Below are 15383 nucleotides of genomic sequence, written 5' to 3'. Positions count from 1 at the left end.
GAGACTTTTAAACAGAGAAGATCGGTATAAGCCTAACGACAAGTAACATACATCGTCAGCACGAACGGATGCAAGTCCCTCCAATAAAATAAAATCGCGGTTCCATATTTCACTAGAAATAAGAAGCTTCACATGCAAAAAAATTATTTGAATATAAAGAGAGTAATTTTTTCAGCGTGAAGGTGCTGATATCCACAGGTTTAAACGCTTCCTTATTCACAAGTTGAAAATTAAATGATCGTATAGCATTCTTTGCGGGCAGGACCCATCTGGGGAAGTCGAGTGCAAGTCTTATTTCAGTCGACGCCACATTGGGCGACTGGCGTGTCGGTGATGAGGATGTAATGATGAGAGGACAACACAACACCCAGTCCACGAGCGGAGAAAATCTCCAACCCGTCCGGGTATCGAACCCGGGCCCACTGCATGGGGGCAAGCAAGTTACCACTCAGCTAAGCAGGCGGATGATTGCGCTACCCGGGATGAGAAGGCTACTAACCTTCCACACGGCAAGCCACAGGACCATCCAAATAGCACGATTTTAAGAATTGCGGTTAAGTTCGGCGCTGCTTTTAAATCGCGTCCCGCCAACAAGTTTGAAAGGAAAGTTGAACGACACATCCCTCGGCTCCCAGAACAGAAGGAAGGAAACCTTCACTGGCTAGCATCTCCACCCCTATATTCTAACTTCATGCAAGTTTCAGCCTCAGGTTTTAGTACATGAGGAGGCATGGCTGGTTCCTCCAAGCATCGGCATGAAAAAGGATAATGAAGCAAATCAAAACTAGCGGGAAAATGCTCTGAGCGGAACACAAAATAGGGGAATATGCTCCTATTTAAAAGACTCTGGCTGATAAGTGCGGTACCACCACCACCTCTGTAAATTTAAAAATTTTCCAAAAAATTTTCCATGAAAATATATCACTCACTTTTATGCTGAAAGAGGAGACAATGGCAGCAGGAAAGTGACTGAGAAGTAATAAATCCTCTTTTCAACATGAAACTCATCTCCCCCTCCCACAAGGTACCCTAACTCTAACTCGCCGACATCCACCAGTCAATCGCTGTGTCTTTCATACTCGTCCACTGCCACTTGCCCATTCTCACTTATTCATCCAAACTCGTTGTCATTATCTCTTTGTGTCTCTCTGTCATTATCTGCTGTGCCACAGCCACGGCCCCTTCGTTCTACCACTACTGTCTCCTCTCACTCTCAGGGCCTCCCTATTGCTCTCTCTCCCTACAGGTATCTCATTCATTCATTCCCACTGATGCTGGCTCTCATAACTGCCGCTGTTTCTCTCGTCCTCGCTGTAGTTGCTCACTGGATCTCACCCACTTCTGCTTTCTCCGTCTCTTTTTGCCTCTCCCCCTGGCACTGTCTTCCTCACTCTTTCCTTAGCTTTGTCCTGTCACTGTCAACTATGGTCCCCTGCGACTGTGTCCTCTCTTTCTGCCTCACTGCCATTGTCTCCTACGCTCTTTCTGTCCCACAACCACGGTCTACTATCTTCTTCTCTTTTTCCCTGCCACTATCTCCTTCTCCTCAGTATAAAAAACGCGAATATGTTCAAATGCCAATATTTCTGCGAACGTTTTTAAGGTGATGAGGAAGGTAGAATGACGCTGCTGGTACCCAACTTTTCAGTCAGCTCACTGCAGAGGGGTTACACTCCGCAGCCTCTCAGGGACATAGCCAATGTTAAACAATGCAAGGCATCGCCTAGAAGCATTACGGATGAATTTGCATTGTTCACAAGTTGTGCCCCATGATGTTATCAATCACCCGTAAATCTCAGATACACATACTCTGCAACACATTGTATATGAGGCAAGTTACAGACGCCATACTTGAAGAATGTAATAATTCCTCTTCCAGGGAAGGCAGGTAGAGACATTTGTCAAGATTAATGAACTACAATCTTAATACTGCATAGTTGCAAGTTACTCACGAAAGTTATTTATAGAAGAATGGAAAAACTGGTAGAAGTCGTATAAACGAATATCAGTTAGCGATTTGAAGAAATGCAGGAAACTCGAGGCCACACTGACCCTATGACGTACCTTAAAATGTTAAACAAAGGCAATCCTACGTTGATAGCATTTGCAGCTCGATTTGTATTATCACGTAATAGGGGAGAGAGTGTGGCAGATATGATACGCGAGTTGGGATGGAAGTCATTAAAGCAAAGACGTTTTTCGTCGCGGCTAGATCTATATACGAAATTTCAGTTACCAACTTTCTCTTCTGAACGCGAAAATATTTTGTTGAGCCCAACCTACATAGGTAGGAATGATCATCAAAATAAAATAAGAGAATTCAGAGCTCGAACAGAAAGGTTTAGGTGTTTATTTTTCCCGCGCGCTGTTTGGGAGTGGAATGGTGGAGAGATAGTATGATTGTGGTTCGATGAACCCTCTGCCAAGCACTTAAATGTGAATTGCAGAGTAATCATTTAGTTGTAGATGTATTTCCATAATTGTAGAATGCTTCTTGAAATGGTAATTTGAAATTCTGTAGGTAGCAGAAACAAAATGTAGATTGTACAGGGAAGATATATTCGGTTTAAGAAGCGATGGACATGAAAGAGAAGCAGTACTCAGTCTGTACACTGAGGCAGCAGCAAAGAAAACCATTAAGAAATTTTCTAAGGGTATTAATGTTTGAAAGAAATAAATACTCTGCTATTTGTTGATGACATTGTAATTCTGCTGAAGACGGCAATGGTCATGCTAGAACAGTTGTACAAAATGGATAATAACTTGAAATGAGATTTGAAGGAAAATTTAAGAAGAAGTTAAATGACGGTAATACAATGTAGTCCAGTTAAATCAGACGAAGCTAAGGGAGTAAATTTAGGAAATGAAACACTAGAAGTAGTGTAACGTCCCCTTAGAAAAATTGTACATGACTGGTCCATATGAAACGTCCCCTTAGAAAAATTGTACACGACTGTGCTTAAACTGACACACAATAGTTTTTAGCGCAACGCAATCTGACTTTCAATAATCCCTACAAGAGAATGGCCCTGACTAACATTAACCTATATGTTTCACAAATCACTTACCTCACAAAAATCTTCGTTACTCGAACTACTGCAATACAGCGAGCGCCACTACTGCCAGCTAACTAAAAGATTAAAACTACGGAAGTCACTAACTACTGATAGGTATAGTTAGCAAATGAAAGATTTTAATAGAGAACAAACAATGTATTTACCTTAATAGTCATAATATATATGTAACAGTTCATGACATCCAGTCTTACAAATTTCAAAACTCCGCCATCTCTCTCCCCAAGTCTACCATTGCTGGCGGCTCACCTCCAACTGCGCAACGCTACGCGCTGTTAGCATCCAGCTGCCGCTGCCCAACACTACAATGGTAGACAACAATGCAAACCAGCCACAGACTGCACACGGCACAGCCAGTGATTTTTCCTACAGAGCGCTACGTAGCGGCGGCGTTACCAATAAAAAATACTTAAACAGCCTACTTATAGTAGTCAATGAGTTCCGCTATTTGGGCAGCGAAATAACTGACAAGGGCGAAAGTAGAGAGGATATAAAACACAGACCAGAAACAGCCAGAAGACTATTTCTGAAAAACAGTCATATAAATATCGAACATAAATTTAGGTGTTAGGTAGCTTCTCTGAAGGTATTTGTATGGAGTTCAGCCTCGTACGGAAACTTAACGTCGACAGTAAACAGTTCAGACAAGAACAGAATAGAGACATTTCAAACATGGTGTTACTGAAGAATATTGAAGATTGATGGGTAGATCGAATAATCAATGAGGAGGTATTGGGTATTGTCGAGCAGCTAAATTACTCTGCCAGAAATATATTATTGCTTCCCTGATGAATTTCTATTAACCCACACATTGAAATTAAGGCTAGTACTCAACAATGTACAGGATGTATAAACATTTGTTCTTTAAGAGATGCTCCAACTTCTTGTTTAGTTCAGCACTTCGAAATCGAGTTACGTTTATTACTGCTGGTTCAAATGATTTTTTATGTGTTTATGTTATTCATTATTTTAGTCTCCATGACCACATCTAGCTTCTCATTAAACTATGTACTCTACTCTGCACAAAGTTCATTGAAATTCCTTTTCCTTTCCGCAACGGTGAACTCTCAACTTTATACGGATATGCACTAAATATGCACCAGAAGGAAGCGGTGTCTTGAAAGATCACTATCTAAATCAGATTGGGCAAGGTCTGTTAATACATTCTTAGGTGAATAATAATTTAAGTTATTTAAGTTATGAACGACTTTAAAAGTATCTAAGAAGTACAACACTAATCTTCTTTTTACACAGTTTCGTTGCATATATTCAGATGCTTGCCATGATTATGAAATGATTTGTATTACAGAACTCAACTCCTTTATGGGGTGAGGCAGTCATCGCAGTCAGGATGTAAAACATATTAGTTTGTGGTTAGATGTAGCCCAGCAAAAAAGAAGCAGCTCCTTGTTTTGGACATGATAAATTCAGAAATCCTAAAAGTTCATTTACAGTCAACATTATGAAAAGCTACACGATAAATTCTTGTCTTCCTTCAATCTATTTTCCAGGTAAGTAGCAGGATCAGTATCTAATGGCTTTCGCTATGTTTCTCCTTGATACATGTTTATGGTCCCCAAAGCCGGTTTCTGCCAGAAGTCCGTACTTTTTAGATAATTCACGTTAAAGTGTTTTATTTTCTGGTACAATCACACAAAATTACAAAAACATATTACATGTTTCGGCCATCACCGACTACTTCCTCCTCTACAAGAGTGAAATGAAATGAAAATGTTGTTTCACTTAACCAGCCAAATCACTGGAGTCCCAGCGCACGTCCGATGTTTTCTTTTAATATTAATGTTTACAGACATATAATAAAAATGAGGTGTCATGTGGGATGAATCAACCATACAGTATGGTATTGCGGATACTCCTTCAGATCTCTAATCACATTAATCAAGTAAAAAGATTCTCTTTATTCAATACTTACTGTTTGAAATTTTAAATGATTTTAAAATTTGATTTTTAAAAGTAATTTCCGTGTAGTCAATACATAATTTCCTTGTAATTAAAACATAGTAACTAATACCACACTTTTTTAATAAAATTTTAAAGATTATTTTCACTAAAAACATTAATGTGCACTTTTGATGAGTGTCAAATATGTTAACCAATTCTTTCATAGCTTCTTGGTAGAACAAATTCATAAGTATAAATGAAAACCAAATATTGTATGCGTTCTACAGGATTAACTTATTATCTCAACTGGTTTTCATCTTACGAGGCCGTCATAAATCTGATACTTTTCATTTATAATAATTTTAAATATATATAATAATATATATAATAATGTTAAATGCATCAAAGGTGCATGAATAGGTACACGCAAACCAGGAAATTAACTTTTATATGTAATTACTCGTAATTAAAATACGATAAAATTTATACATTGTTTATACAATTTTGTTTGTTATCTTTACTAAAAACACCAGTGCGTGTAGTTTTTAATTGGTTTCAAGTACATCAAATCTATTTGCAAGAGCACACATGAATAGTTAGGTACATGGTCGCCAGGATTTAGCCTTTATACACAATACAGTGACGACGGCTAGTAGAAATCTTTGGGTATCAGAAGAGATACTGAATTTAACTGATGAAAGCAGAAAATACAAAAATACAGTAAGTGAAGCAGGCAAAAAGGAATACAAACATCTCAAAAATGAGATCGACAGGAGGTGCAAAATGGCTAAGCAGGGAAGAGGACAAATGTAAGGATGTAGAGGCTTATCTCACGAAGGGTAAGACAGATACTGCCTACAGCAAAAATAAAGAGACCTTTGGAGAAAAGAGAACCACATGCATGAATATCAAGAGCTCAGTTGGAAACCCAGTTCTAAACAAACAAGGGAAAGCAGAAAGGTGGAAGGAGTATATAGAGGGTCTATACAGCGGCGATGTTCTTAAGGACAATATTATGGAAATGGAAGAGGAGCTAGATGAAGATGAAATGGTAGATATGATACTGCGTGAATAGTTTGACGGAGCACTGAAAGACCTATGTCGAAGCAAGGCCCCGGGAGTAGACAACTTTCCATTAGAACTACTGACAGCCTTGGGAGAACCAGGCCTAAGAAAACTCTACCATTTGGTGAGCAAGATGTATAGATCATGCGAAATTCCCTCAGACTTCAAGAAGAATATAATAATTCCAATCCCAAAGAAAGCAGGTGTTCACAGATGTGAAAATTACCGAACTATCAGTTTAATAAGTCACAGCTGCAAAATACTAACCCGAATTTTTTAAAGACGAATGGAAAAACTGGTAGAAGCTGACCTCGGGGAAGATCAGTTTAGATTCCGTAAAAATGTTGGAACACACGAGGCAATACTGACCTTACGACGTATCTTAGAAGAAAGATTAAGGAAAGGGAAACCTACGTTTCTAGCATTTGTAGATTTAGAGAAATCTTTTGACAATGTTGACTGGAATACACTTTTTCAAATTCTGAAGGTGGCAGGGGTAAAATACAGAGAGCGAAAGGCTATTTACAATTTGTACTGAAACAAGAAGGCAGTTATAAGAGTCGAGTGACATGAAAGGGAAGCAGTGGTTGGGAAGGGAGTGAGACAGGGTTGTAGCCTTTCCCCGATGCTGTTCAATCTGTATATTGAGGAAGCAGTAAAGGAAACAAAAGAAAAGTTCGGAGTACGTATTAAAATCCATAGAGAAGGAATCAAAACTTTGAGGTTTGCCGATGACATTGTAATTCTGTCAGAGATACCAAAGGACTTTCAAGAGCAGTTGAATGGAATGGACAGTGTCTTGAAAGGAGGGTATAAGATGAATGTCAACATAAGGAAAACGAGGATAATAGAATGTAGTCGTGATGAATCGCGTGATGCTGAGGGAATTAGATTATCAAATGAGACACTTACAGTAGTAAAGGAGTTTGGCTATTTGGGGAGCAAAATAACTGATGAAGGTCGAAGTAGATATAAAATGTAGACTGGCAATGGCAAGGAAAGCGTTACTGAAGAAGAGAAATTTGTTAACATCGAGTATAGACTTAAGTGTCAGGAAGTCGTTTCTGAAAGTATTTGTATGGAGTGTAGCCTTGTATGGAAGTGAAACATGGACCATAAATAGTTTGGACAAGAAGAGAATAGAAGCTTTCGAAATGTGGTGTTACAAAAGAATGCTGAAGATTAGATGGGTAGATCACATAACTAATGAGGAGGTACTGAATAGAATTGGGGAGAAGAGGAGTTTGTGGCACAACTTGACTAGAGGAAGGGATCGGTTGGTAGGACATGTTCTGAGGCATCAAGGGATCACCAGTTTGGTACTGGAGGGTAGCGTGGAATGTAAAAATCGTAGAGGGAGACCACGAGATGAATACACTAAGCAGATTCAGAAGGATGTAGGCTGCAGTTGGTACTGGGAGATGAAGAAGCTTGCACAGTATAGAGTAGCATGGAGAGCTGCATCAATCCAGTCTCAGGACTGAAGAAAACAACAACAACAAGAACAATTCAGTGCTCATTCATTGCCTTGCATCAAGGTATCACCAATTTGGTACTGGACGGTGGCGTGGATGTTAAAAATCGTAAAAAGGAGATCAAGAGATGAATACACTAAGCAGATTCAGAAGGATGTAGGCTGCAATAGGTACTGGAAGATCAAGAAGCTTTCACAGGATAGAGTAGCATAGACAGCTGCATCAATCCAGACCAACACAACAACAACACATTACTGTGCTCATTTATTTACTTATAAAGTGTTTCTGGCAATACGACTGTGAGAGAACTACTTCTTTCTCTTGTGTTTTATATTCTTTAATTTCTTTGGAAACTGTAAAGCTTCATTTCACTTATTTTCATTGCATTTGCTCTCATGTAGCTCTGACAATGGCTGGTGATGGCCAGAAAAAGTTATTTAAATTCGAAATTTTGTGCGATTGTGTCAGAGTAAAACACTTTTTAAAGATAATTTTTTCTACCACAGACCTTGTCATGACTACTGGAACGGCATTCCTTCCAGGAACGTAATTGTTGTTGGTCTTATGCAATCATGCTTCCATATTAAAGCTGTCAAGATCTACCTTCTTCTTTGTTGGGACTGTTATAGGCATCTGTAAGTCCGAAGATATTTTGCTTGTTTCATACATATTACATACCTGTTGCCGCTGTTTTCTCGTTGTTAGGATCTTAATAATTCTGGCGGTAAGGTAACGAGTGTTACATCGCGCTCTTCCCAGGGAAGGACCTCGGATGAATTTTTGAAATCAGGTAGGCAGGTCGAGGACAGAGCGAGGTCGCAGAAGGGAGGATGCGAGGCGCCAGTACTTGCTTGAGTTGACATGTTTACGATCTGGCTGGCGCCACTACGCGCGTCTGGCGCCAGGAAGCAGCGCATCTGCGGAGCAGGCGAGTATCACTGAAGCCTCCCAGTGGCACAATGCCACGGTTGTCATGATGTTGTTGCTGTGGCCTTCAGTTCGTAGGCCATTTCGATGCTCTCTACACTAGTCTCTTCTGTGTAAGCCTCTAATCTCTGCATAACTACTGCAGCCTACATCCTCATGACCCTGCTTACTGTTTTGCTTATTGTATTCATCCTCTACGATTATAACAACTAGCAATTACCTAACTGAAGATTCGTTGATGCCTCAGGAGGTGTCCTGTCAGTTCACTCCTTTTCTTTATTCAAACTGTTCCATCAGTTCCTTTCTTCTGCACTGCTATTCAGTACCTCCTCGTTACCCATTTTATTTTCAGCATTTTTCTGTAGCATCATATTTCAAAAAGCTTCATTTCTCTTCGTGTTTGAACTGCTTCGTATCCACATCTGACTTCCATCAGAGGCTACATTGTAAACAAATTTCTTCAGGAAAGGTTTGAGAACACCTACATTTATATTAGATGTTAACAAATTACTCTTTTCAAGACACTATCCATTCCGTTAAACTGCTCTTCCAAGTCCTTTCTCCTCCCTGACAAAATTACAGTGCTATCGCTAAACTGCAAAGTTTTCATTTCTTCTCACACAATTTTAATTCCCTTCCTATTTTTATCCTTGGTTTCCTTTACTGTCTGCTCAACGTACAGATTCAATAACATCAGGCAAGAGTTATTAACACTGAACGAATTTTTCAATCTTTGGAGTGTGGAACGTACGTGACGACTTACTGGCGATGTAATGAGTCACCGTTGGGTAGCTCAAATTAATAGAACACTTGCCCACGAAAGGCAAAGGTCCTGCATTCGAGTTCCGGTCCGGCATATAGTTTCAATCTGCCATGAAGTTTTGTTATGAATCTTTTTCACATGTCAGTTATTCACTGTGAAGTTATATGTCTGGCGCGTGCAGCTACCGTCAACAATTCTTTCCAAACCTGAAATGAAAACCCTGCAACGTTTGATTTTACACGTTTCTTTTAAAACGTCTTTCGAAGTACTTGAGCTATCTGAATCGAAGTAGGAGGGTAAAATACTTCGAACCAAACAACTAGTTTCGAATAAAAAGCAATATTTTATATAGTATTAATCATGTAAATATGGTTCTCGGGTAAAATGTCGAATGTCGTTGAGAAAACTTCACAATATTTTGTCGGCGCAGCTAACCGACATCTTCAGGTACGGCGAAGAAGCTGTTCAAGCTGTGGTCGACGCTTCCTACTTTTGACATTCAGAACAAATACTGCGCAGATTTCGGTAACCAATAGCCCAGATATCCTGACCAGTGGTGAGAGATACATCTGCGCCACCTGTCGGACGATGAACACACGCGCTGAGGCTGTCAGTCATACGGTGCGCTGCCGTAGGCTGCCCCAACGTTCTCTGTCGGAAGCCTCGTGCTGGAATACAAGTCTGCGCTGGCGAGTGCCCGTCCTCGACGCTGTCCACCAAATATCTGTCACCATCGCAGCGTCATCCCTTGTATGACCAACAGTTCTTCTTTGTGTTCGCTGTGATTTCAACACGGCCAGCGGTGGATCCCACGCCATGCTGAGTTGGTATCCTGTGCCAAGCAAATTAGTCGATGTGCAAATCTCCACTACTTCTTTAATAACAATATCTCAGACGTGTGTGTCTCGATGGTCCAGATGTATGTGTCATCGATGTTCGACACATCTCTCCTCTACGGTACAAGTTTATCCAATGTATAGCCCCCAGCTACAGAGCTGGCCTTCTTAAGGGGACATTATCCGTGAAATACACTGCAATTAGACATTTTCTGTTTCCTACTCCATAACGTACTTTGGACTTTCCTGAACATTGTGGTGTACAATACATTGAAATCAGACAATTGTGAGATCTTCAAATCATATTTTGAATGTTGACGTGTGACTGTCAAATTTCGTGGCTACATATATACTGCCAGAGTTGAGCAGTCATATCTAGGGAACTACACAGTCTAGAACGCTTTGAATTGCTTTGTTTTGTGTCACTGCTAAGTCTCAGAAGTTGGCATTACGAATAAACAAATCAGTCCTTTGTTTCTGATATTAGTTTTCATTGAAAATAGTGTGATTATGGACTATTTTGGTAGTAAGATAACTTCTGTTGCTTTTTATTAATATTATTTCATTGAAAATAGTGTGATTATTGGCTATTTTTGTAGTAAGATAACTTCTGTTGCTTGTTATAAATATTATGGGAAGGCCATCAGAGATAACTGTGACAATTTAGAGAAGATGAAAAGAGCTGTGTGGAGCACTTTCTTTCATCGAATATCAACCAGTGAAAAGCCATATCATGCTTTGTGTCCACCTCCACAAAACACTTTGCGTAAATATAGGCATGCTGAATTCACTGTCATCCTGCATGAATTTACACATAAACATTCTCTTACTTTGGTAGTAATGGAGGCATTCAAACCTATTTACAGAGATTTGGCAAATCTTGAGCTACTAAAGAAGTGTTTACATGGGAAGACCCAAATGAGTCCTTCAATAATGTTGTGTGCTGCCGTATGCTAAAAATGTATTTGTTGGCCTTATGACTCTAAAAATAGGAGCGTCTGATGCTGTAATAGCTTTCAATGGTGGAAATTACGAAAGACTTGTGGTTCTTGAGATGTTAGGGGTAAGATTTGGACAGAACACAGCTAAAGGACAGCGGTAACTGGATGAGCTTCGTGTACGTGAAGCAGAGTTAGCTGGTCAGCAAATAACAAAAGAAGCAAGAAAGAAAGGAAGAAGCCAAGAACTGGGTTGTTGTGACACTAAAGAAGACACAGACTATGGGCCAGGGCGATTCCAGTGCAAAAAAGACGCAGAAATGTAAGTAAGAATTTATAACGAAAAAGCTTTAAACCTCAATATCTCTGAACAAAATTTTTTCCAATAAATGACCCGTTTTCTAAAAACGTACAGATGGTAGAGACATGAATTTTCACAACATACCACGTGTGAGACTCAACATATATGGAACTAGAATACTTAAAATATCCTGAGTTGTTTTGTTTTTATGATCATTTATTTACAAAATTCTGCCGAAAAAAAGATAACATGCCCCACAATAGAATTTTAGTAATAATTCTAGTTCAGTGTATTTCGAAAGGTGCATTCAATAATTATGGAAAATTGTAAATTGTAAGTTGGTGTCTTAAAAGGTTTCTAAGATAATGGGTCACAAAATTCGATAATTTAACATTGGCGGCATAGGACATAATAATGTCCCGTTAAACGAAGATCATCTTTCACTGAGCATAAAAGAGTTTTGTGATTCATTGGTGGAAGAAAGACGCATTTAACTTTATGTTTCTTCAATAATCTTATTTTCGAAGAAATACCGCCGATGTATGGGTAAACGACCATTGCTCTTTGTTCTTTACTTTTTTCCAGCTCCTAGCTTTCTCTAGCACGCCACGGGTCCCTTTCAGAATATCCATTCTCTAAAAATACTGTAAGAAGGAAGCATAGCTCATCACATAAGCTGTCAGAGTCCGATATGGTTCGTGCTCTATGGACCAAAGTTCTAAGCAAGCCACTTCGTTCTGGCGAGAACCATATTTACAGCCAGTCTGTCGGGAAAGCATCAAGCAACACAGTATTAATCAATTAAAACTTCAGTACGAAAAGACCGATTACTTTCTGCGCATGCTTTCTATATAAAACGTAAGACGTGATTTATATTCTTCAGATCAAATACTGTTTTTTGATATGCATGACGATGAGATTTCCTTTTTATGGCGGTAATATTGCCGTGAATTGTTATGTGAAAACGGTCCAACCATATAAACATGATTTGAACCCAGTTAAGATCTCCGTTTTTTATCATGAATCACGGAATTATACAGTTAAATGACATTCTGGCTAAGTTAATACCATATTATGTTTAATGCTCAATACCTCATTATCAAGTATAGATCGTTCGACACACCAACAACGACGTCCCGTTATACAGGTATTTGTTGTGTTCCTACACATTTCAATGTATTTGCTTATGTTAAGAGACAGGTGCAAACCCAGTCCCAGAAAATAATTTTCCGAAAATGTCCCTCTGTATTATAATAGCTTTTTCGAAAAATAATCGTTCTGTAAGTCAACTAGAAATACAGCAAGTCTCACTTGCTTAGCATCCAAATTTAAAGGTTAAAATACTGGAACGGACCGACTCATCTTTAACGGTTAACGTACTGCAACAGAGCGACTGTAACTTCTTCTCTTCCCACACCATTTCCTGCAGAAAATAGAGACGGATTCACTCTTAAAGCGCGCGCAGGGAGTACACAGTCGATACTCGTATTGTTTAATGCAGAAACATCGATCCAGACACGTTTCTAGGCAGTAACGTATATGTCTCACTCTTTTTCGCATTTGCAATTTCCATTGAAGGATTTGTGTTGTCCGATTTAACGCATCCTGTGTAGTGACTTCACAGCGTAAACATTTCATCAGATCATTCAGTACCATTAAGACCTTTTTTGAAAGTTATTTCATTTACATAATCTGCCATCGAAAGAAGATAAAACTGAATGTATTTGTAGTACTTACATTCATCATTACTTACCCAGTTCTTGTGCCGAACTGTTGTGGACAGGACTACCTAAAAAATACGATCAGTATGTCAGTCCCAGAAACACCTTATGCTACTGCACTGGTAAAATATGTAACAATATTGCCTTCAACTCTGAATATACGTACTCAGTTTATTTCAAACAAATTTCATCGAAATATCTGCATTGACATTTCGTCTTTTCCAGCGATTAGTGTTTGATTTTGTTGGTAAAAACTTGATGTCGTTTAGGTATATCCTATTTGTATCCTACTAAGGTGATATTAATCTGGCAACTTTACGCAACAGCACTTACAGAGAATTTTTGGAAGAGCTTGTTAGTTCAAAGCATTTGTGGTAAGAAAATAATTTGTGATTTCTTATGATGTAATGACTGATGACATAAACAATAGTTTAACTCTAGGTTGTTTGATTTTAAGAACATTTTATTGACATTTTATGTTACTAGGGTGCAATTAAAACTTCTAAATATATCTTTTTTTTTCTTTCGCTCAAAAGAAATTTTTTATAGAAGCAACCCGACTTACTATAACACACTTCCTATGTAAGGATTCTTCCAATGGTGTCGGATTGGAAATGTAAGTTGGTTGAGAGCTCCAAATGTAACAGGAGTCCTAAACTGTTACTCTGCGAGAAAATGACTGGTCGGAGGTTTTTAGATTGGGATAAGTCGCATTCTGACAGATCGGTTACTCAGCTCGCACCGCTTTATACTGCTTAATTTGACGTAACAAACAAAAACGCTTCTGTCCCCTATTCAAGGTGTTCATGGTGTTCATTTTAACCGAAGACATTGCAATATCATGGAAACAACAAATCAGATTTAAAAAAATATATTTTCCATTTTGTTTGTCTTGGAGAAGGCCATGCAACGACACCACTCTCGACCCGCCTCTCCACTCAGTGTGTGGTCGGTGAGGAGCAGCTTTGAGATCTTCATTGGGAATCCCCGTTTTTTATTTCAGATAGCAAAATATACATACGTTTTGTCTATAGCGTTTCCTTCGTTTCGCCAGAGAAGGAGCAGTAATCGGAGGAACAGAAATGGGTCCACAACCGTAATTTACGCGTGCTACTCAATGGCCGTTGAATATCCGATGTCAGGCAGGACTCCACCTCCACGATGCGGGTGTAGGACAGGCCAGTGTTTCGTAACTTCATTGAAAACCCCATTCGCGACGCTGTGTTCCTCCGACATTCTGAACAGGTGACTACTCGACGAGTCACCCTGGCCGTATAGCGAATTACGATGTATCGCAATAGGCAGTAAACTGCGATCGGAGGTCACCTACCGTGCAGACGTAGAACAGAGAGCGGCTCTAATCATTAGAATATTTGTTCAGTGTTTATCGCCTGCACACCCAACTACCATTTGGAGAGCAGACGTGCAAGTGGACGACGAATAGTTGCGGATACTGTTGCCTCATATGCCGAGCGTTTTCCAGAGAAAACTGTCTCGTTCGTTCTTTCAAAAGGTTGTGAACATCTTCATGTCTGATGGCAGCGTACAGACCAGCAAAAGAAAACGAAGCACACATGTAACAGGAGAAGCTAATGAAATAGCTGTATTAGCGGCAGTGCACCACAACGATGGATAAGTTGCCGGAAATTACACCGCGATTCTGGTATTTCCGTAGGAAGTACTGTCGCAATAACGCATCGTCATAAGCATCATCCATACGACGTGTCACTGCGTCAAGAACTCCATGGTGCCGATTTCCATAAACGGGTAGTGTTTTGTGAATGGGCACATCAAAAAATGCAAACGACCCCCTTGATCTTTTCCGAAGTACTGTTTTCCGAAAAGTCTACATTCACAAACTATGGTAGTGTTAACCAGAGTAACATGCAGTATTGGAATGCAGACAATTCCCACTGATTACGGCAAGCTGACCGTTAACGTCCTTGGTCGGTCGACGTATCGTGGGGCATCACGGGGATCAAACTCACTGGACCGTATTTTATCGACGGCACGTTGAATGGAAGCAAACATTGAACGTTTCTGGAACAGGAACTACCGGTACTACTGCAGGATGTTGCCCTGGATGTTTGGAAACGCATCTAGTTTCAGCATGACGGTTGCTCAGCGCATTACGCAACTGTAGCACGGAAGGTGTTTACATTGGTTGGTGGATTGACAGAGGTGGCCCTATTAATTGGCTCGCTATGTCGGCGACTCGACGTCGCCAGATTTCTTTCTGCTGGGATATGTAGAAGATAAGGTGTACCAGAAATTGACAACAGGCCGCGAAGGCTTGATCGATCGCATCAGAAACGCCAGTGCTGACATTCCCGCAGATATGCTTCTGTCCGGTGCACGGTCATTTGAAATGCGGATCACTA

General features: G+C 39.8%; 1 protein-coding gene across 2 annotated transcripts in view; it reads right to left on the bottom strand.

The window, feature by feature from the left end:
- The window catches only part of LOC126278393 (protein borderless), a 470529-nt gene that overhangs the window by 34312 nt on the left and 420834 nt on the right, over positions 1-15383 (bottom strand). For both annotated transcript variants that reach the window (XM_049978493.1, XM_049978492.1), the window contains one exon: positions 13035-13070. In XM_049978493.1, the coding sequence (XP_049834450.1) occupies positions 13035-13070 (36 nt within the window). The remainder of the gene's footprint in view (positions 1-13034; positions 13071-15383) is intronic.

This window comes from Schistocerca gregaria, chromosome 6 (genome assembly GCF_023897955.1).
Source record: "Schistocerca gregaria isolate iqSchGreg1 chromosome 6, iqSchGreg1.2, whole genome shotgun sequence".
Classification (NCBI taxonomy): domain Eukaryota; kingdom Metazoa; phylum Arthropoda; class Insecta; order Orthoptera; family Acrididae; genus Schistocerca; species Schistocerca gregaria.
Note: the sequence above shows the minus strand (reverse complement) of the source record. Positions and strands in the feature narration are given on the sequence as shown.